At 45.0% G+C, this 23,326-nt stretch overlaps 1 protein-coding gene across 2 annotated transcripts in view; it reads left to right on the plus strand.

The window, feature by feature from the left end:
- The window catches only part of CSPP1 (centrosome and spindle pole associated protein 1), a 976,424-nt gene that overhangs the window by 104,657 nt on the left and 848,441 nt on the right, over nucleotides 1-23,326 (plus strand). For both annotated transcript variants that reach the window (XM_069220290.1, XM_069220291.1), the window contains one exon: nucleotides 15,414-15,515. In XM_069220290.1, coding sequence (XP_069076391.1) covers nucleotides 15,414-15,515 — 102 coding nt within the window. The remainder of the gene's footprint in view (nucleotides 1-15,413; nucleotides 15,516-23,326) is intronic.

Here is a 23,326-nt window from a genome sequence, read left to right on the forward strand (position 1 = left end):
TTTCTTGTATGCTTGTTAAAGGAGTACTTTGTGGCATGCTTCAGCTTTTACTTTATTATGACCAGTTCTGGTAATGTAAATTGCTCTAAATAAAATGAGCCTAAAACGAGGTTAGTAGTGCGGAGGCATTATTATTGTTTATTAAATTCCACTGCATTCAGTGCACCTTCATCAGAGCATGTTAATTGGGCAGTATGTCATGTTTAATATATTTGTCATAGTTGGAATCTTATCTCACTCGCCATCCTGCTCATTAGATTATTTTCCACAACTAGGAAGGAGTTTTACGGTGCTTTCTGTTTGAAAGCTGTTGACCTAAAGACAAAATTGTCTACATTTGGCTTCTTGTGTGCATCTTGAGCACGATTTTTCTCACGTTGTGAATTATTCATGCTCAAGATACAAGCAGTGAGCTTCGTTGTTACTGCACCTTCCCAGTAACTTGAGGTTTGCTCCACTGGCTGAAAGCTGCTGAGTTCATAATATGATTGTCTTGCTGATGCTGTTACTAAGCAACCACTCTGATGCTTGCTTATGCATTGTGCCTCTATTGCTATATAATGTTGAACTGTGGGACGTTTAGTCCATAGAAATACAGTTCATCTGTAATTCACTAGGTGAGCCTCGTCCTGTTTTGAATATATCCGAAGAATATAGTGTGCGCCGGTAAGGAATATCATTTACTCCTAAATCAGACTTTTAATCTTTTTAAGTTGTCAGCTTTTACTGAAATTAGCTTTTAACTTCTCCTTGTTAGAGTCCTGTTAAGTGAGTGGCTAATTAACAATATATAAAAAATGAACGATGAGCAAATTGCGGTTTTAATAACCGTGTAATCTCTTAACTTGACATTGTGAAAATTGGGTGTTTTGAGTGTGGCTGATTGGGTGTGCTTGTCTCGAGTCTATATATGGGAGGATTGCAAACCGGTGGCCCAACATTCAAATCAAGATTTTCAAATACAAGTACGTTTCTAAAATATATATTTTATTGCAGTTCAGAAACGCAAACGTATTGTGAGTATAAAGCTCACAAAACAGCTGAGATGTGTTCAGCAGGCTTATATCACAATGTTTGAAATGTAGACAAGGCTGCAGACCTAAACGTATCCTATAAGCTACCAGATGCCATGGATACTTGAGAACAGTGGAGCCCCAGATTTGACAATACTAACCCCAGTGTGTGTGTAACTTGCAACTGAAACCGACAATCTTGCTCCAGCAAACCATCAAACATGTACAAGAGCTCCGGAGTTCCAAGTACCCTCGAAAGGCTGTCTGGTAGAAAGGATGCATGAGCTAAACTGCCACCGGCAGATACAGCAACCCAAGAGAGAAGAATGAATCGGTGGAGAGCCACAAAGAAGCGGGTCAATCCAGAGACAATCCAAAAATTATAGACAGTTCTGCATGGTAATTAGACAGGATGTTCTAGGTTCACTGTTCCCCTAGTTCTGTAAGCTGATAATAGCGGGCAACGTAAAACTTCACAGCATAATACAAATCGATTTCTAGGAAATGTTTTCAGTATGGCAAATAGTGTCTACTTTGAATAGGTACTTGTCAAAGACTGAAATTATTATCTTTGCAACGCTGAGTATCTTTGTTGTAGCTGGAACCTTCTGTCACTCATTACCTTGTTTACTGTTTGGAAAACCTTGAATGGTTTTATAATGGAATAACTCGGAAGCGAGCGTGTAGTTTTAAGTATTTGGTATGTCAGTATTATGTGTTTGGCATGCGGGATGCCAATCCTAGGCCGCTATGTTACGCACATAGTTCAACTTTGCAAATAATTACAAAATTTGACTATAAATAAGAGTGTGTTTTTTATTACTCTTTTGCTAGTTTATCACACATTTTGCACAATAAATAGAAAAGATGGCATATCCCTCCCTTGTTCATTCAAATCAGTAAACTGTATGCAAGATCAGTGTTTATTATAGGCTCTGAGGACTCTTGCCAATTTCAACCTTTAAAGAACATCGTAAAGTGGAAAATATGGGTACTATATGTTCGACGAGCAAGGACCACCTGATTGTTTTTTTTTTTTTTTAATTAGAGTACTTAAAGGAGATCTGTTAATCAAAAATGTCTACTCATATCTTTAAAAAGGTTTTGAAAAATATATTAAATGTGTTTGGCTTTATTGAAATTGCAGTGAGCCTAACAAAAGTTGCAGTTAATAGCCCATGATTTGAAGAATGTGCGGGGCATTGAATCTCGCTGAAATATGCTGAAGGAAATTATTCATGAGAAGAGTGTTTGCCTTCCTGTTTTTTGAGCATATTTATAAGGGTTTTCTATGAGGGGAACATCATTGTGTATGCTCGGGTCATTTTCTTCCCAATGTGCCTCATATCGTAATACCATGTTCCATGCTTTCAATTTTAAAAGCAAATAGTTAAGTGACTGCTTTGGAGATAATCTCAAACTATTCTGAGTATGGTCATTTTAGGTCTCTGCTAGACAGCACATGCACGGTCTCTTCGATACATGTTGTTTGCAATCATTGGGCAACAGGCCGCCCATAGGCTTACCATTTGTTCACTTCAAGGTTGCTCTTGTATCCTTCATTCCACAGCATGCATGTGACTGCCCCTCCCTAGAGCATGGACCAGTACTTGTGTCCATCCACTGCCTCCGTTTTTGGAGCTACTTTTTTATTTCTCTTTGATCACTCCATATGAGTGTTTGTGTTTTCATGCGCGCCATCTCCTCCCACCTTCCCCAATCTCTCTTGCTTCTTTCATCCTGCAGCTAGTTAGTGCTGTAATGTGCGTCTTTCTTTACCCCCTCCATACCCGCCCATTGCTTGTGTTTCTTTATTCCATCACCTGCCCTTGCGCGGTGTCTCGACAGGATACTGAAAACCTCTACAGAGGAACCATTTGGTTTCTTGTTTTAATGGCAGCTTCTGCAGATGCTTGTAATTTAAAGGATATCTAAGAAAACATCATTGTAGATAAGCTGTTTCTTCCATGCTCTAGCAGGAGCAATAGAATAACTTTATTTCTGCCCATCATGGCGATGCGTATTCAAAATAAACATGCCACCGGCCCACTTACTAAATAATGAGTGACTCAGCAAGCCATATCTGCCGGTGAAAAGCCTCCAGGAGAACATGTCTGTAGCGGGAAAAGAACTGGAAAAACGAATATGTTAGTGACATGCGGCACAAGAAACTCAAAGCTGAAAATAGGCTCTCTGGGTGAATACAGAGGCCTCCGCGAACTGCCTTCAGTCACTAGCAGAACCCGTGTTGAACTTTCAGAGCGGGGATAAATCCAACCCCACAGAAGCAAGTGTCATCTCAAGATTCGAGCGTTCGCAGGGAGGCATAGACAGCTGCCGGATGGCATTCACTCGGTTGTAGGTAATTTAAGGGGTGAGAGAACAGAAAAGAGAAACAACACTGTCTCACCTCCCATGAATGAGGCCTCCTGCAGTAGAGGTGCTGCCTGCTTTCCAAGTCAACAGCAATCTAATCTCCACAGAGCTCCCTGGACAATATAGCCAACCGATGCAGACTGTGTGCCCCACACTCAACTGGTCTGTGAAAGCAACAAGCATTAATCTCCACATTATTCAACACAATACCACAAAATTAAGTGCCACGCACTTCCACAACACACAAATCTACACCACATAATTCCACTGCACACATTTCAACATCTCATAATTTCACGCCGCACAATTCAACTCCACATCATTCCACTCCATACTACATAATTGCAACCATACACATTCAACTCCACATATTTCCAGTCTCCCCATGACACACAAATCCATTTCACATAAAACCACTCCCTGCAGCATAATTTCACTCCACTGTAAGCCACAGTTACACTCCACACAACACAGTTAAACTCCAGATAATTCCACTGCACATAATTCCACTCCAACCTGTATAATTACCCTTCATACCACATAATTCTACTCCACATATATCCATTCAACTTCAAAACACATTGCACTCCACAAAATTCAACTCACCACCTTGCCACATAGTTGCACTCCACATAATTCCACGCCACGCCATACAATTCCACATCAAACAATTCAACACCAGACACTTCCACGCAACGTAACCCTCCCCATAAAACCACGCAGCACCACATAATTTAACTGCACATAATTATGCTTCACTCCATACCACATAATTACACACCACATAAATCAACTCCACACCAGATAGCAGGTTGCTACATACACTCCACACAGTGCCTCATAATTTCACTCAACGCCACACAATTCTAAGCCACATTATTCAAATCCACACAATTCAATTCCACAACATACAATTCCGCACCAAACTACATAATTCCACTACACACCACATCCATCCAATCCACACCCTGAAAATTTCACATCATGCCGCATAATTCAACATCACACAGCATAATTCCGCTCAGTTTATGCCACTCAACACACACCACTCCACATAATTGCACTTGGACACACAATCCCACTTCACATAATTACACTATACTCAATACCACATAATTACTACCCACATGCTTCTAATGCACACCATGCTATATAATTCCTCTACACTTAACTCTACTCAACACCACACAATTACATGCCACTGCAAACAACTCCACTTCAACCCACATAATTGCAATCCGCACAATATATTTCATCATGCCACATAATTCCATTCTACTTTTTTTTATATGTTTATAAGAGAAATAGCTCGTGCAAATTTATGAAATACAACAGATGCAAATATGTACTCTGTGCCATATAAGAAAGAACAGCTGCTTAACATAAAACTAGCTTGAACATTCGAATAGGGTGTCTCTTTGCCCACATGGGAGGCCAATCTGCTCCCCCTGGGGAAGAGATCAAGGGGAAGAGGGGCCAGGCATACTGGGGAGCCGGGTTCGAGTCTCTGCATTGGCTCAGCATCACAAAGTTTAAATCAAAGACATCAGAAAAACGTGTAGACGTGAGGTGTGCTTTAAAACCGTGCAGCCAGAGAAATGCACGATTAAATAATAATATACGTTAAGTAGCCGTGCGTGCTACCAGGAAAAAAAATCTTCCTTCAAAGACATAAGCGAAAGCACGCATTCAAAGCATGCAGTCAGGGAAAGTAAAGGAAATGCCCGGCTCAATAAAGAAAATGTAGCCGTTCATGCTGGCAGGAAAATAATTCTTCAAATGCATCTGCGAAAGTACGCTAACAGTTGAAATGAGTTGGATTCCAGGCTTAACCTGATCAAAGAAGTTCCATCCATTAAGGCAGATGAGAATGAGTAATTGGACCACGGGATACTGATCAGAAAAACACACCCAAAAGAAAAGGAAACAGAACGCTACAACCAATAGATACAAAGGAAAACTAGTGACAAGCACATGGACAAATAAGAAGTGAAGGCGCGATGTAAGCCCCTTTTAGGATATATTGACTACAAAAAATTTCAGAAGCACAGCGCACCTGCTGTGCAGGAGAAACCTATAAAGGGGGTGGTTGCATTATTCCTTGGGGAGTGTATTCTTTGCTTGTCTCTGTGACCATATCCCCTTGGATGTGAAGGGGGTCCATCTCTGTTTTTGATTTTTGGAGATGGTTTGTCTTTGGACTTAGTATATTAATTGCCTACTTGATGTCATTGTCCTTCTGATTTTGATTGAGTGTTGTGCTAATTCCCTATATTGATTACTTTGCGTTTTGACTATTATTTTTGCTTGGTATATTGAGCCTCAAATTAGTTAGTAAACCTTCATCGTTTGTATTTTACTTCTGACTCCAGATGATTTATTCCCTTGAAATGCAAAATATTTCACTTGTGTTTGGGTGCCATGTAGAGACACATTGCCCCATCCCCAATCCTGCACAGACACTAGCTTGATATGCTAGCGCCAACAGTTTTGGTGGACTATGTGTGCACTTCAAAATTAGACCACTCCAAATTTTTATCAGCACTATATTTGGATTCCGTCTGCTCTTGGTTCCAGCAATCGCTAAATTAGAATTTTTCCAAGCTTTCTGCGCTGTTTCTGAGCAAAGGAAAGTGAATATCACCAAGGCTGGATGTTTTTTTTTTTTATTGATTTTATATATCAGATAAACATTACAAGTCGTATCATCTTCCACCACAGGATTATAATATATCTGCTTAAAAGAAAACATATGATACCCCTACCCCCCTCCCTCCCCACACGGCTCGGACCACTTGTAAACCTTCAACCTCATTTCTAACTGCGTTTAGCGAAGACCTTAAACGTATGCTGATTAGCTGATGAATAAACCCCATTTATGACTAGTGTGAACTTTTTGTTGTTGCTGGGGCTGTTTCGGCAGGCGTGTGGTAGTAGCCCGGGATGGAGCCTGTCGCTTCCAAAGAGTGTAGAGAGTGGGCGCTATTCCATTATGCTGTATTTATTCGCGCGTTTGCGGGCCAATGAGCAACTAGTGTGCCAGGAGGAGAGGCATGCAGGCCGTCACAGCTCTGTAAATGCCACGCGTGGATTATGTCGTTAGTGGAAAGTGCGTAAGTGTAGACACGTTGTCGTCTAACCTATCATTACATTCCCGGCTTATGGGGGTTTATCGTCGTTTTTTGCCTCAAGTTTAGCTACTAGTGTCTCCCATACTGCACTTCCTGTATGTTGTTGTCCTTCTCGCGCCAACTTTTTCAATACTTGATGTTCCGTGCGAGCCCAACGTAGTATTAATATGTACCAAGTTTTCCGAACAGGTGCTGTGGGAGCCTTCCAGTGCATAGCTATTAATCTTTTGTACATTAAGCAAGCTAAATCTATAAATTTATGCAAGTGTCTTTGTTTTTTGGATCTCGTCCTGAGCCCCAGTAGACAGGATTTGGGTTCTGTTGACAGAGTTAGCCCTGTCAATTCGGAGATCTCCTGGACTACCTCCGACCATGCTTTTTGTATGTTAGGGCACTCCCAGACCATGTGATAAAAGTGAGCTAGCGGCGCTTTGCATCTGGGGCAGGACGGGTCCGAGTCCGGAAACATGCGCTTTATCCTGGCTGGAGACAGATATGTTTGGTGTGTGTAATAAAACTGGGTGTATCTAAATCTGGGATTCCTTGACACTCCACGGGCGTGGTGTAAAGCGTTCCGCCACTCAGCCTGTGAGATCTGATCGGGGAGGACGGAATTCCATCTCTCCCTTGCTTTCTCCGCATGTGGCTCTGGAGGTTTATTCAGGATTTTGTATAGGCTAGATATTACTTTTGTTTGGGCATCATGTTGTAGAATATGGTGGATTATAGGCGAGGATTCTGGTTCACTATTGCCCTGCCCCCATGTTTTTTTGATTGCATAGCTTATGGCATGGTATGTCAGGAATTGGCCAGGATTTATCTTGGTAAGATCCTGTATTGCCTCAAACGACATGAGCATCCCATCCTCAAAGCAATCGCCCACTGTCTGCACCCCCGCCACCAACCACACTGCTGCCACCTGCGCGCAGCCTCCCGACCACTCTGGCAGATGGTCCAACGGTATGCATGGAGAATAGGGGAGTACGAAACCCCCTCCCTGTACATATTTGACCCAGCAAGCGTGTGCAGCCTCCATCAGTGGGCTGACGTTCCTTGACTTGGGGTGTTTGGAGGCCAACCATTGTAGCAAGGGGGCGCCCTCTAACCAAGTCCGCATCCACGTTGTCTCCGCCGTTGCCGGCCTATGAATCCAATACTGAACCCACTGTAATTGTGCTGCTGCATAGTAGCGTTCAAAGTTGGGGGCCCCAAGGCCCCCCACTTCTACCGGGCGCTGCAGTATGTGAAGGGCCACCCGCGCTCTTCCCCCACCCCAGATGAGCCGCCGCAGGACTGAGTTCAGGTTCCCAAAGAAGCTTTTAGGAATAATGATCGGAAGAGCCACAAAATAGTATAGCAGTCTGGGCAGAATCAGCATATTTGCGATCGCCACCTTCCCTGGTGGGGAAAGCGGCAGTTTGTTCACCAAGGCTGGATGTTTTGTTGTGATTTAGAGTTGCACAAGTGCATTAGGGAACATGCAGTTTGTGTGTATTTATTATGAATTACACTGCATGTGAGCCGTTTGGCAGCACATTTTCGATTTCCTGATCTTGAGGTGGCTTAGTTACTGAGATTTTAATAATGTGGTCATATTGGTGAGCTGCTTTAAGGTGTTTGTTGTTGTTGAATTTGTATAGTTATTGATGGCGTTTTGTTTTGCAAACTTGTCAAAATACAGGATCTTGAGTTATTCATAGTTGTCAAAATTGTCTGGAAAGTGGTAGTGTGTATTGTGAGGTGCCACATTGACAGTGAGATACAGTTTTACTGAAATTCACAGATGTTAAGTGTAGGAAGTTGGCTCCTTATATACTATCTCAAAGTGAGAGATACTGTGCACAGAGTTCAAGGGTTCCCATTAGAGGCTGATAGTGGCAAAATTAGATCATTCTTATGCTCTATTTTGTGGTAGTGTGGCTGAGCAGTAGGCTTATCAGAGGGTAGTGTTAAGCATTTGTTGTACACACATAGGCAATAAATGAGGAACACACACTCAAAGACTCAACTCCAGGCCAATAGTTTTTATCTAGAAAAATATATTTTCTTAATTTATTTTAGAACCACAAGATTTGAAGTAAATACATGAAATGCAAGGTACTCCACACAGGTGAGCAAGGAACTTTGAATTAGAGCAGTAACATACACCGCATTAGTTAAAATGGCATTAAGCTATTTTAAAAGTGGACACAATGCAAAAATCAACAGTTCCTGGGGGAGGTAAGTAAGGTTAAGTTTCTGAGGTAAGTAAAGCACTTACAAGTTCAGTTTTCTGGGCATAGGCAGCCTCTGTTGGGGGTTCAAGGCAACCCCAAAGTCACCACACCTGCAACACAGGGCCGGTCAGGTGCAGAGGTCAAAGGAGGGCCCAAAACACAGTCACCTATGGAGAACAGGAGTGCTCAGGTTCCAGTCTGCCAATAGGTAAGTACCTGCGTCTTCGGAGGGCAGACCAGGGGGGTTTTGTACAGCACTGAGGGGGGCACAAGTAGGCACACAAAACACACCCTCAGCGGTACAGGGGCGGCTGGGTGCAGTGTGCTTAGCAGGCGTCAGGTTTTCAATAAGAATCAATGGAGGGACCCAGGGGTCACTCTAGCGGTGCAGGCAGGGCACAGGGGGGCTTCTCGGGCCAGCCACTGACTGGGCTAGGCAGAGGGTTGTCTGGTGGTCACTCCTGCACTGGAGTTCGGTTCCTTTTGATCCTGGGGGCTGCGGGTGCAGTGCTTGGTCCAGGCGTCGGGTTCTTTGTTCAAGGCAGTCGCCATCAGGGGGAGCCTCTGGATCCTCTCTGCATGAGTTGCTGTGGAGGTGCAGGGGGGTTGTCTCAGGTTACTCATGAGGTCACAGTCGCCTGGGAGTCCTCTCTGCAGTGTTGGTTCTCTGGAGCTCGAGCTGGAGGCGTCCGGTGCAGAGTGTGGAGTCTCACGCTTCCGGCTGGAAGAGTGAGTGCTTTAAAAGTTGCTAAAAAGTTGCAAAGTTGTTGCTGTGTTTGAACAATGCCGCTGTTCTCTGGAATTTCTTGGTCCTTCAGTTCAGGGCAGTCCTCTGAGGCTTCAGAGGTCGCTGGTCCCTGTCAGATCAGATGCGTCACTGTGCAGGTTCTTTGAGTCTGGAGACAGGCCAGTAGGGCTGGGGCCAAGTCAGTTGTCGTCTCCGTCGTCTCTGCAGGGCTTTCAGGTCAGCAGTCCTTCTTCTTTGTGTAGGTTGCCGGAATCTGATTTCCTGGGTCGCCCCTAAATACTAGATTTAGGGGTGTGTTTAGGTCAGGAGGGCAGTAGCTAATGGCTACTGTCCTGGAGGGTGGCTACACCCTCGTTGTGCCTCCTCCCTGAGGGGAGGCCCTAATCCTATTGGGGGAATCCTCCAATCTCAAGATGGAGGATTTCTAAAGGCAGAGGTCACCTCAGCTCAGGACACTTTAGGGGCTGTCCTGACTGGTGGGTGACTCCTCCTTGTTTTTCTCATTATCTCCTCCAGCCTTCCCACCAAAAGTGGGGGCAGGTGCCAGAGGGGCGGGCATCTCCACTAGCTGGGATACCCTGGGGTGCTGTAACAAAAGGCATGAGCCTTTGAGGCTCACCGCCAGGTGTTACAGTTCCTGTAGGGGGAGGTGAGAAGCACCTCACCTCCCCCTAGTGCAGGCTTTGTTCCTGGCCACAGAGTGACAAAGGCACTCTCCCCATGTGGCCAGAAACTCGTCTGGTTGAGGCAGGCTGGAAGAAACTGGCCAGCCTAGCACTAGGAGTTGGACTGGTATTCAGGGGGGGGCATCTCTAAGATGCCCTCTGGGTGCATTTTACAATTCCACACTGGCTACACCCTCTTTGTGCCTCCTCCCTGTGGAGAGGGGGGCACATCCCTAATCCTATTGGGGAAATCCTCCAAACTCAAGATGGAGGATTTCTCAAGGCAGGGGTCACCTCAGCTCAGGACACCTTAGGGGCTGTCCTGACTGGTGGGTGATCCCTCCTTGTTTTTCTCATTATCTCCTCCAGCCTTGCTGCCAAAAGTGGGGACAGTGGCCAGAGGGGTGGGCATCTCCACTAGCTGGGATGCCCTGGGGCTCTGTGACAAAAGGGGTGAGCCTTTGAGGCTCACCGCCAGGTGTTACAGTTCCTGCAGGGGGAGGTGAGAAGCACATCCACCCAGTACAGGCTTTGTTCCTGGCCACAGAGTGACAAAGGCACTTCCCCCATGTGGCCAGGAACATGTCTGGTGTTTGGCAGGCTGGCAGAAACTGGTCAGCCTACACTGGAAGTCGGGTAGGTATTCAGGGGGCATCTCTAAGATACCCTCTGGGTGTATGTTACAATAAATTGCACACTGGCATCAGTGTGCATTTATTGTGCTGAGAAGAAGTTTGATACCAAACTTCCCAGATTTCAGTGTAGCCATTATGGAACTGTGGAATTTGTGATTGACAAACTCCCAGACCATATACTCTTTATGGCTACCCTGCACTTACAATGTCTAAGGTTTTGCTTAGACACTGTAGGGGCATAGTGCTCATGCACATATGTCCTCACCTGTGGTAAAGTGCACTCTGCCTTAGGGCTGTAAGGCCTGTTAGAGGGGTGACGTACCTATGCCATAGGCAGTGTGAGGTTGGCATGGCATTCTGAGGGGAGTGCCATGTCGACTTAGTCATTTTCTCCCCACCAGCACACAGAAGATGAGGCAGCGTGCATGTGCTGAGTGAGGGGTCCCCAGGGTGGCATAAGACATGCTGCAGCCCATTGCGACCTTCCCTGACATCAGGGCCCTTGGTACTAGGGGTTCCATTTACAAGGGACTTATCTGTGTGCCAGGGCTGTGCCAATTGTGGGAACAAAGGTACAGTTTAGGGAAAGAACACTGGTGCTGGGGCCTGGTTAGCAGGGTCCCAGCACACTTTCAATCATAACTGACATCGGCAAAAGGCAAAAAGTCAGGGGGTAACCATGCCATGGAGGCATTTCCTTACATTTAGTTGGATGTTTTCTTCTTTAGATTAGTGATTGTTTATTTCTTTGTGCACAGGCAAAGATGCACTGATCGGTGTTGAGTTGCTGCTAGCAATACACGTGCCATAGTGTGATTAATAGTGCTGTAAGGTGTTATTCCCTCTCTAGGGTGTAATTGATTCACTCATTTCTTTACTTTCATTACTTAGGTGAATTAGACAAGAAAATCTGTTTTGAATTTATTGAATTGTTTCTTTGTTTTATTGCTTCTGGGAGCAGAGCTGTGCCTTGATTGGGTAGTTAATATAGTCATGGCACGCACATTAGTACTGGTTAACAGTCTTCAAAAGGTTACACTGGAATTGGTAAGACATCAGAGTGTGAGCTGCTCTGCTGCTGATGTTGTATATAGTAGTGTTGTGCTGTGATTGGTTGTCCTTTACCTAAGCCTGGCTGTGACTGGTTTAATTTAATTGTGTATTTTTGTGTAGTTTGTTTGAAATCAGTTTTAGTAAAAACGGAGTGTACATCGAAAAAAAACTAAGCTCCTGTTTTGGAGCGAGAGAAAATTGTCTCCGGAAGATTCTCTTGCCTATGAAGTGATATTGAATCGGGTATCAATATGTGTATGTGATTGAGAGAATGGAATGAGATTACGTCTAATGGCAAGAACATGCAGTTTCCTTTAGGGCTGTACCTTTATTGTGAGGAAGCTTGATTATTTGAGGTGGGGGAAGCTCGAGATAAAACCATAGCCTAGACCTGTATAGTTGTAGGCATTGAATGAATGGGGTCGTATTGCAATTGAAAGGGAATGAAAGAGGGTGAGAAACCAAGATAAAAATGCAGTGAGACATTGGATGGAATACTGATAGTGCATCAAAATGGGCATGGAGAAAGGTTAATATGTTGAGTGTGGGTGTATTTTCTGCAATATTGAGCGATATTGACAAAAAGAAAACAGATAATGTGCTTTGGACATTTGAAAAAAGAAAAACAAGATATTGAGAATAATTTGGATGAGGGGGATACATTTCTAAATGATCTGTTAGACATAAGAACTCCTCCATACAATGATGAGCATCAAAATTCAAGACTCCTAGAGCAGGAGATCCCATATACCAGTGATACTGGTATATGTACATTACATTGCCAGAGATTTTAGCTGCACCAGGGAATGAAGTAGCAGGGCCAAGTGAGTTTTATCCTGCTAGTGTTATCACTATACCCCGAACGCCTGCTGTACCGGGTGTGCTTATTGTGTCTGCACTTGTCATAAGCATTACTATACCTACTGTTACTGCAGTGCACCTAGAAGAACCAGCAAGGAAGGAGATTGATATTTACAAGTTAAAAACTGAGTATGGAGACATTTTGTGGGGCACCATTACTTTGGAAAGGTTTATTGTTTATAATGGTAATGAGTTGAAGTACCTGAGTAAGGAAGCAGCTAAATGGTCATGTGATGCAGTTACAAAAGTTGAAGAGATGGCAGAAAAATGTGGAGTTGATATGCCCATGGAGAAGAGTGTATGCAAAAGTTATATAATGGAAATGTCTGAAGAAGAGATTGATGAAACGGGTGTTTAGTGTCTCTAAGGTCACATATGAAAGATATAAATGATCAACGGATTTGAAGAAATACAGAGACAAATGGGGACCAAGACCTAAACGGGGTGTCGAAGCACTCAGTTTCATTCAGGCCAGCAGCTCATTACTTTACCTCCATCATAATTCTTGCTTTTTGCTTCATTTCATGGTTGTAACCTTGTCTCTTCATACCTGTCCCTCCCCATCACAGTGCTTCCTTCATCAGTTCACTTACTTTCAGGTCAGTGTCTCTCCAACTGCTTGTGTCCTTGGTGCCCCCTTTTCTTTCTTCCCCTTTCCCAGTGCTGGCCTCCACCCCAACTTCCCAAGTCCGTGATAGTCACCTTCATTGCTGGCCTCCAGGCTCATGTGATGCCTTCTGCCTAGAGATGCCCCAAACTCAGTGTGCTTGTAAACCAGCATTCCTTGTAGATTCCCATCCTCCCCAAAATGGAGCCTGTCCCCTTTCAGCACCTTCTCACCCAGCCATTCAGTCTCTCCATTTGACACCCTAACTTATCTACTCACTGCCAACTTCCCCTGTCATGTTTCCACCTCCTTCTACCTATTGTCCCAGTGTCCTCTCTCTATGCCTATCTCCTTCCCAACTGTTTTATACTCCTCTTTTTTTCTGCTGGCAACCTGGATGTTTTCATCATTCCTTTTTCTGAGGTCCTATATGCGCAAGATCCATTCAGTGCTCACTTTTCCTGCAACCAGATATGATTTCCACAATCTTTTCTTTATCTTAGATCAATGTCCTCTTCTCCCCAGCCTACCTGCTCACATTCTCTCCCCCACTCATCCAGTACATCACTGTTCCATCTGCCTTCTTTGCAGACTCCCTTGTGCTCAGGTCTTCCTCTCTCATTTCTTTGTTTTAAACGTACTTTTATTTTATGATATTTTAAATCACATAAACGTATCAATTACATAACAAAACAAATTAGCATGATTCTGATGACACCTGAATTGTCACAATGACCGCTCACGCGTTGGGTGCCTTTTCCTAGCATTCACTTCATTTTCAAGTCTGACTACATTTCCGACAGGCTGTTCCCTCTCTTCCATTACTTCTGCTTGCCACATTACATGTCTGTTCTAGCCCCCAATATTCCGACCAAAGCCCGAGATTTCTGTCCATAATGTTTAGGGCCGCCTCTGCCTTCATACAGCATATTTCCAGGTAGCATACACCGGCCCAGTTGGAGGTTGGAAACTCTTAGCTTCCCCGCACCCTTTTGAGATCTCATCGTGCTAATATTAGCTTCGTATTAAGGGGAACCTGCGGTACCGCGTTTGCCACTTTCATTCCTTAGTTGGTTCGCTTTTCTCGCTATTATTCGGTTGTGTTTATTTGTGCTTTCTATTAGGTCTCCAACTTTGTGTCTTGCTCTGTGCCTTCTCGTAGTTGGTGCATTTTTACCTCCATCCCTGTTTTGTTAATTCACGTATTGCCCCCAGATCAGCCGATCTCTCCATCTTCTCTATTTGTGTGTCAATAGCTGCACGCCCCGTTTTTCTTATTTTTGTTATGTGAAACAAGAACACAACTCTGTAGCAAGGGTGACTGGAAGAGGAGAATATGGAATACATGTTAAATACCTCTGCTTCGCATGATGAGAAAAGGCACGATGTCACTTGTAAGTATTTTGATGATTGTAGTAGAGTAATGTAGAAGGATATATACTCTGAGACCAGCTTTCTATTCATTGCACTGTTTAACTAGGTGAATCCTTTGTCCTTAGCTATGTTGGTAAGCTATAGGTAATTGCTCAATCACGGCTTTGTGTGATCCGTCATTGTGTGTATGTATGTGTGTATATATATATAAATATATACATATATATCATTGTACCTCTAGTCACATAGCCTTTTGATGTTTGCAAAAAAGACCTTCCTTCGGCTAGACTCAGATGCTATACCTGTAGGTGGGCCATTCGAGCTGTCACCTGCACTGTACTGTTGTAGTGAATATGCCTACGCAGTTGCTTATGCAGTTGCCTCCGTGTTAGGTTTTCATCCTGGTACAGTGATAACAGAAGAAGTGTTTCCAAGGCAATATACTTCTTTTAAATGCAAGTACATTTGAGGACCATGCTGTGTAACGTTTATTACCTCAGCACTTTCAAATCATTACAGCGCAGAGCGTAAAACAGTTAAAGTGTATTTCTGAAAGGACGGCATTCATTTAAAAATGTGAAATTGTGCAGTTTTGCATAGCTTGCTGGCAAAAAATATATAGTAATAGGATTGACAGGTGTAAGTAGTAAAGATCCTCGAACAACAATACTCAATCTGATTGATGAAATATGTTCTTCAGCATGGAAACATATTATCTTTGCCACCTTTTGCAGGAGAGGTTACGCCACGAGAGAAACCGGGAGTACAATCAGTTCCTTCGGGAAAAAGAAGGTGCAAATGGGAAGTTTCGGTTAGTTGGAGTACAGAATATGCAGGTAGGTCTCTACATCAGTGTTTGGGGCTCCAGTGAAGCACTGCTTTCAATGTAATCAGGAAATGTTCCCTTCCCAGACTTGATTTTGTTTGTAGTATTTACTGTTTCAAATGTTTTTAAAAATTAATTTTTTTTTTAGCTCTTGTGTATTGCCCACTAAGTTTTGCTTGTTTTCTTTTTTTAGTTATATTAGGGTACTGATACTTTAACAAATTATGGAATTTAAGACATGCATTCTCTATGTTGAACATTTTCAAACTGAACCTATTTAAACTTCTATTTACTCCAGTATTGGAACTTTCATAGATTCACATGCGTGAATCATTCCCCGACGTCGAGATGTGTGCCCCCGGTACATTTAATTAGGTAGTATTGACATAGGTTTAAACCTAAAGGCCCTTAGGACTCTCACTTTAGCACTCTATCAGAGTCATTTTAAGAAAAAGACCCAAACTTAAAGGCCCACCCATCAGGCAACACCACCCTCTAGAACTTTCCTGAGAGAAGCTCCAGTTCCTCAAATTTTCTACCTCGCAGGTCGTGCTAGGGAGTCTCCTCAGAGCTCTGCTCTTCTCAACTTTTGGAATAACGAGAAGGTTATATTTTTCACAACTAATTCTGACTGATTGCTGACAAGGCCTACACCTTGTCTGACAAGGAAAATAAGGGTTTGTTCAAATCTTGCAAGATCTGTAAGAAAAAGAGCTTACAGTCTCAAGACCCTCACCAGAACTGCATATACTGCCTTTACCCAGACCACTCTGCCAAGGACTGCAAGGTATGTCACACCTTCTCTTCTAAAACCCTGAAGGATAGAAACGGCAGATCATTGATATGGCTGCAAAAACCTACATCTAGAGATAACCCAGTCTCTGATTCTGAGAGCTATGATTATTCCACAACTTCCGGGAGATCATCTAAAAGACCAAGATCTCCTCACTCAAGGTCTTCTTCAGAACGGCCAAGAAAAGCCTATGAAAAGACCACCTCAGGGTCTTAAAACGGCCACATCCCTTCTTCATCACCTCACAAATTCTCCACAAAAGGGGAGAAGAGGGCATGTCCGCAGTTTTGAAAGGCCTAAAAAAATCATCTTCTCTGCATCCTTCCAGGTCAGCTGAACCATTTAAAACCTTCCTGTGCTCCTACAGCTGACAAACCACTGGCCAAAACCCCACCCTCGACGACATCCTTATAGACGATGGCAGCAGCGAGATCCGTTCCACCGTCGATGACGGTTTCTGCATTCATACCGTCGACAGCCCCTCCGACGATGGTAACGTCGACGACGAGTCACCCACCGTCGACGAGGACAACGTAGACAATTTCATCATGGACAAAGACCTACACGTCATCATCGTCTACAACGGTAACCACGGTTTCCTCATTGCCTACTTCATCGACGACGACCCTGTCGATGGTAGCTTCCACCACTAATCTGTGGATGGTTAAGATATCAATGAGGACAGCATCGATGACTGCTCTTGTCACGCCGTCAACGAGTTCGTCGATGACACTGTTGACGAGGGAAAAAATTGCGTAAAAGTCAAGAAACAACAAAAATTACACCGGAGCATACTTCTTGTAGTAAAATAACCCCTCTAATTCCACTCCATCTCTTGGAGGGTGACGACGAATTGGATGATGAGAGTCCATTTGGTACAGCGCACAGTCCCTCACAGTTGAATGTAAAGTACCAGGACGACGATGATGAGTACGGCGAAGCTTATGACCCACATTACTATGCAGGTAATCAAGCATATCAAGAGGCTTTGTAAATGCCTAGTTCTTTATTATCTGATCTGAGAGCGATGTTAGCCAACTACAGTAGGTGTTTTCCTGCTACAGAAGAGGTGCAACCTCACCCACCATCATCGCCAGTTTTTCGGGTAACCACCCTGCGTCAGAGACCAACCACTCTACCACTGACGAATGTGGCCACGCCGGATATGACCCTACCACATGAGACTGACATATCGGAAGGAGAACAAGAGGGAGGTGAGCTCCCCGACAACCAGTCGGAGTGGGTTGAGTATATTATTACAGCTCCATTTTCTCCATCACCTTCAAAAGTAGATTCACCTCCAGAGGATATCTGAGGATTCCCCAGTCTTATGGAAAGGGCTGCTAAGCGTTTTGCACTTCCAATGCCATCCAAGCAAACTGATTGTTTTCTATATGACTTTAAGGAACCATTCAAAAAGTATGTACGCTCCATGCCACTAGTCAGCTACATATTAAGGAAGGTTTGAAGGTCATGCAAAATCCAGTGACAGTCACGGCAGTGCTTCCACGCCTGGATAAAAAGTATAAAGCACCTGAAGATGCCCCAGCATGCTTGACTGGTCACTCTCACCCAGATTCGGTGGTATCGCAAGCAGCCCCGAGAAGATCCAAAAATCCCTCTACACCAATTTCCGCACCTCCAGACAAAGAGGGTAGACGATTGGACAATATTGCTAAAATATTTTCCTCAATGTCTAGTCTAACTATAAGAGCGGTGGTGTTAGCCAGATATGATACAGTTATGGGCTGACATCGCCCCATATCTTGATCGTTTGTCAGAGGACATTAAAGCAGCGGATAGAAATACATTCCATGAGAGAGAACGCACATCGGCAAAGATAATAGATTGTGCGATGGACATAGTGTAGGAAGTTGGCTCTGTATGTACTATTTCAAAGTAAGAAATAGCATGCACAGAATCCAAGGGTTCCCCTTAGAGCTAAGATAGTGGCAAAAAGAGATAATTCTGATGCTATATTTTGTGGTAGTATGGTCGAACAGTAGGCTTATCAGAGGGTAGTGTTAAGCATTTGTTGTACACACTCTGGCAATAAATGGGGAACACACACTCAAAGACAATTCCAGGCCAATAGGTTTCTATATAGAAAAATATATTTTCTTAGTTTATTTTAAGAACCACAGGTTCAAGATTTACAAACAATATTTTGCAGGTGCAGAGATCAAAGTGGTGCCCAAAACACGTAGGCTTCAATGGAGAAGGGGGTGCCCCGGTTCCAGTCTGCCAGCAGGTAAGTACCTGCGTCTTCGGAGGGAAGACCAGGAGGGTTTTGTAGGGCTCCGGGGGGGTGACACAGGTCAACACAAAAAGTACACCCTCAGCGGCATGGGGCGGCCGGGTGCAGTGTGCAAACAGGCGTCGGGTTTGTAATGGAGTTCAATGGGAGACCAAGGGGTCTCTTCAGCAAAGCAGGCAGGCAAGGGGGGTCTCCTCAGGGAAGCCACCACCTGGGCAAGGGAGAGGGCCACCTGGGGGTCGCTCCTGCACTGGAGGTCGGATCATTCAGTCATTTGTGGTCAGGGGGAGCCTCTGGATTTCCTCTGCAGGCGTCGCTGGGGTGGCTCAGGGGGGGGTCAACTCTGGCTACTCACAGGGTTGCAGTCCCCGGGGAGTCCTCCCTGTAGTGTTTCTCCGCAGGTCGAGCCGGGGGCATCGGGTGCAGAGTGCAAAGGCTCACGCTTCCGGCGGGAAACGTGTGTTCTTTAAAAGTTGCTTCTTTGTTGCAAAGATGTTTCTTCTTTGGAGCAGAGCCGCTGTTCTCGGGAGTTCTTGGTCCTTTTAGATGCAGGGTAGTCCTCAGGCTTCAGAGCTCGCTGGACCCTGTGGAACGCGTTGCTGATGCAGTTCTCTTGAAGTGGGGAGACAGGCCGGTAGAGCTGGGGCCAAAGCAGTTGGTATCTCCGTCTTCTCTGCAGGTTTTTCAGCTCAGCAGTCCTTCTTCGTCTTAGGTTGCAGGAATCTAGTTACCTAGGTTCTGGGAGCCCCTAAATACTCGATTTAGGGGTGTGTTTAGGTCTGGGGGGTTAGTAGCCAATGGCTACTAGCCCTGAGGGTGGCTACACCCTCTTTGTGCCTCCTCCCTGATGGGAGGGGGGCACATCCCTAATCCTATTGGGGGAATCCTCAATCTGCAAGATGGAGGATTTCTAAAAGTCAGAGTCACCTCAGCTCAGGACACCTCAGGGGTTGTCCTGACTGGCCAGTAACTCCTCCTTGTTTTTCTCATTATCTCCTCTGGCCTTGCCGCCAAAAGTGGGGCTGTGGCCGGAGGGGGCGGGCAACTCCACTAGCTGGAGTGCCCTGGGGTGCTGTAACAAAGGGGGTGAGCCTTTAAAGCTCACCGCCAGGTGTTACAGTACCTGCAGGGGGAGGTGAGAAGCACCTCCACCCATTACAGGCTTTGTTAGTAGCCACAGAGTGACAAAGGCACTCTCCCCATGTGGCCAGCAACATGTCTGGTGTGTGGCAGGCTGCTAAAACTAGTCATACCACACTGGTAGTCGGGTATGGTTTCGGGGGGCATCTCTAAGATGCCCTCTGGGGTGTATTTTACAATAAAATGTACACTGGCATCAGTGTGCATTTATTGTGCTGAGAAGTTTGATACCAAACTCTCCAGTTTTCAGTGTAGCCATTATGGTGCTGTGGAGTTCGTGCATGACAGACTCCCAGACCATATACTCTTATGGCTACCCTGCACCTACAATGTATAAGGTTTTGCTTAGACACTGTAGGGGCATAGTGCTCATGCACTTATGCCCTCACCTATGGTTTAGTGCACCCTGCTTTAGGGCTGTAAGGCCTGCTGGAGGGGTGACTTATCTATACCTATAGGCAGTCTGAGGTTGGCATGGCACCCTGAGTGGAGTGCCATGTCGACTTAGTCATTTTATCCCCACCAGCACACACAAGCTGGCAAGCAGTGTCTGTGCTGAGTGAGGGGTCTCCAGGGTGGCATAAGACATGCTGCAGCCCTTAGAGACCTTCCCTGGCATCAGGGCCCTTGGTACCAGGGGTACCAGTTACAAGGGACTTACCTGGATGCCAGGGTGTGCCAATTGTGGAAACAAAGGTACAGGTTAGGGAAAGAACACTGGTGCCTACTGCTCGACCACACTATCACAAAATAGAGCATTAGAATTATCTATCTTTGCCACTGTCTTACCTCTAAGGGGAACCCTTGGACTCTGTGCATTCTATTTCTTACTTTGAAATAGTACATACAGAGCCAACTTCCTACATTGGTAGATCAGCGGTGGGGTACAAGACTTTGCATTTGCTGGACCACTCAGCCAATACCTGACACGACTAAATTCCAAAAAATGTCATTAGAAACTGATTTTTGAAATTTGAGCTATTTTTCTAAATTCTAAAAGTCCTGCTAGGGCCTTGTGTTAGTCCCTGTTAGCATTTCTTTTAGAGTTTAAAAGTTTTGTAAAAGTTTGAATTAAGTTCTAGAGATAGTTTTAGATTCTTAAAAAGTATTCCAACATTTAGAAACATAATGTCTGCTGCAGAAGAGATTGTGATGGAACTCAATCTCACTCCTTACCTACATCTTAGGATGTCAGAGTTAAGGTCTCTCTGCAAAATCAAAAAGATTAAAACTGGTTCAAACCCTACCACAGTAGGTGTACAGTTCCAGGAGCGTTTGGCAGAGTTTGCTAAAAACAACCCCTCTGATGATGGCCTCACAGAGGGGGACCCTAGTGACATGTAGGATTTCCCACCTCCAGTCCTAGATAGGGAGCCCATGGTCTCTCAAACCCTGACTCCAAATGTGATAGTCAGAGATGCTGCTTCTCTCACAGGAGAGTCCAGCAACTCTGGAAGCATCGAGGGCAGCCTCAATGAAGATGACCGCCTGTTAGCCAGGATGGTCAAAAGATTGGCTTTAGAGAGACAGCTCCTAGCCATAGAAAGGGAAAGACAAGAGATGGGCCTAGGTCCCATCAATGGTGGCAGCAACATAAATAGGGTCAGAGATTCTCCTGACATGTTGAAAATCCCAAAAGGGATTGTAACTAAATATGAAGATGGTGATGACATTACCAAATGGTTCACAGCTTTTGAGAGGGCTTGTGCAAACAGAAAAGTTATCAGATCTCACTGGGGTGCTCTCCTTTGGAAATTGTTCACTGGAAAGTGTAGGGATAGACTCCTCACACTCTCTGGAAAAGATGCAGAATCCTATGACCTCATGAAGGCTACCCTGATTGAGGGCTTTGGATTCTCCACCGAGGAATATAGAATTAGGTTCAGGGGGGCTCAAAAATCCTCGAGCCAGACCTGGGTTGATTTTGTAGACTACTCAGTGAAAACACTGGATGGTTGGATTCATGGCAGTGGTGTAAATGATTGATGGGCTGTACAATTTATTTGTGAAAGAACACCTGTTAAGTAATTGTTTCAATGATAAACTGCATCAGCATCTGGTAGACCTAGGACCAATTTCTCCCCAAGAATTATGAAAGATGGTGGACCATTGGGTCAAGATTAGGGTGACCAAGACTTCCACAGGGGGTGACCAAAAGAAAGGGGTCACAAAGCCTCCCCAGGGGAAGAGTGTTGAGACATTTAGGGGAAAAAGTAAAGAGTCTTCTATAGGGCCACAAAAACCTGCTCAGGAGGGAGAGCCCAGAGCCTCTTCACAATCCAATTTTGGGTACAAGGGTAAAAACCTTGATCCCAAAAAGGCCTGGTGTTGTAGCTGTAATCAGCAAGGACACCAAACTAGAGACAAGGCCTGTCCCAAGAAAGGTTCCACTTCTAACTCTACTCCAGCTAACACTGGAATGGCCAGTCTCCAAGTGGGATCAACAGTGTGCCCAGAGCAAATCAGGGTCCACACTGAAGCTACATTAGTCTCTGAGGGTGGGGTGGATTTAGCAACACTGGCTGCCTGGCCCCCTAACATGCAAAAATACAGGCAGCAGCTCTTAATTAATGGGACAAGTGTAGAAGGCCTGAGGGATACAGGTGCCAGTGTTACCATGGTGACAGAGAAACTGGTTTCCCCTGGTCAATACCTGGCTAGACAAACTTATCCAGTCACCAACGCTGACAATCAGACTAAAGTACATCCCATGGCTATGGTAACTTTAGAGTGGGGAGGGGTCAATGGCCTGAAACAGGTGGTGGTCTCCTCAAATATCCCTGTAGACTGTTTGCTTGGAAATGACCTGGAGTCCTCAGCATGGGCTGAGGTAGAACTCAAAACCCATGCAGCTTAGCTGGGTATCCCTGAACTGGTGTGTGTCAACACAAGGGCACAGTGCAAGGCTCGGGGTGAAAAAGTGGCATTGGAGCCTGGAAAAAGGGCCCAACCCTCCAAGAGAACAGAAAAGGAAAGAAGACTGGGGAACCAGCTTCAACACAACAAGAGAAAGAGAACCTCTCTTCCCAGGAAGAAGTTCTGTCCTCTGAGAGAACTGAGCCCTTGGAGTTAGAACCTTATCGGGGTGAGCTCCTAGGCCCAAGGGGACCCTCAAGGGAACAGTTGTGTAAGGGGCAAGGAACATGTCCCTCTCTTGAAGGCCTTAGGCAGCAAGCTGCTGAAGAGTCCAAACGAAAAATAACAGGAACACATAGAGTCTATTGGGAAGATGGACTCCTTTTCACTGAGGCAAGAGATCCCAAACCTGGTGCCACTAGGAGAGTGGTAGTGCCTCAGGAGTTTAGGAAGTTCATTCTGACCTTAGCTCATGATATTCCTCTTGCTGGGCATTTGGGACAGACCAAGACTTGGGAGAGATTAGTCAACCATTTCTATTGGCCCAACATGTCCCAGAAGGTAAAGGAGTTTTGTGTCTCCTGTGCCACCTGTCAAGCCAGTGGTAAGACAGGTGGACACCCAAAGGACCCCCTCATTCCACTTCCAGTGGTGGGGGTCCCCTTTGAAAGAGTGGGTGTGGACATAGTGGGTCCACTTGAACCCCCCACACCCTCAGGGAACCAATACATACTAGTAGTAGTGGATCATGCTACTAAATACCCTGAAGCAATTC

The sequence above is a fragment of the Pleurodeles waltl genome, chromosome 2_2 (genome assembly GCF_031143425.1).
Source record: "Pleurodeles waltl isolate 20211129_DDA chromosome 2_2, aPleWal1.hap1.20221129, whole genome shotgun sequence".
NCBI classification, from domain to species: domain Eukaryota; kingdom Metazoa; phylum Chordata; class Amphibia; order Caudata; family Salamandridae; genus Pleurodeles; species Pleurodeles waltl.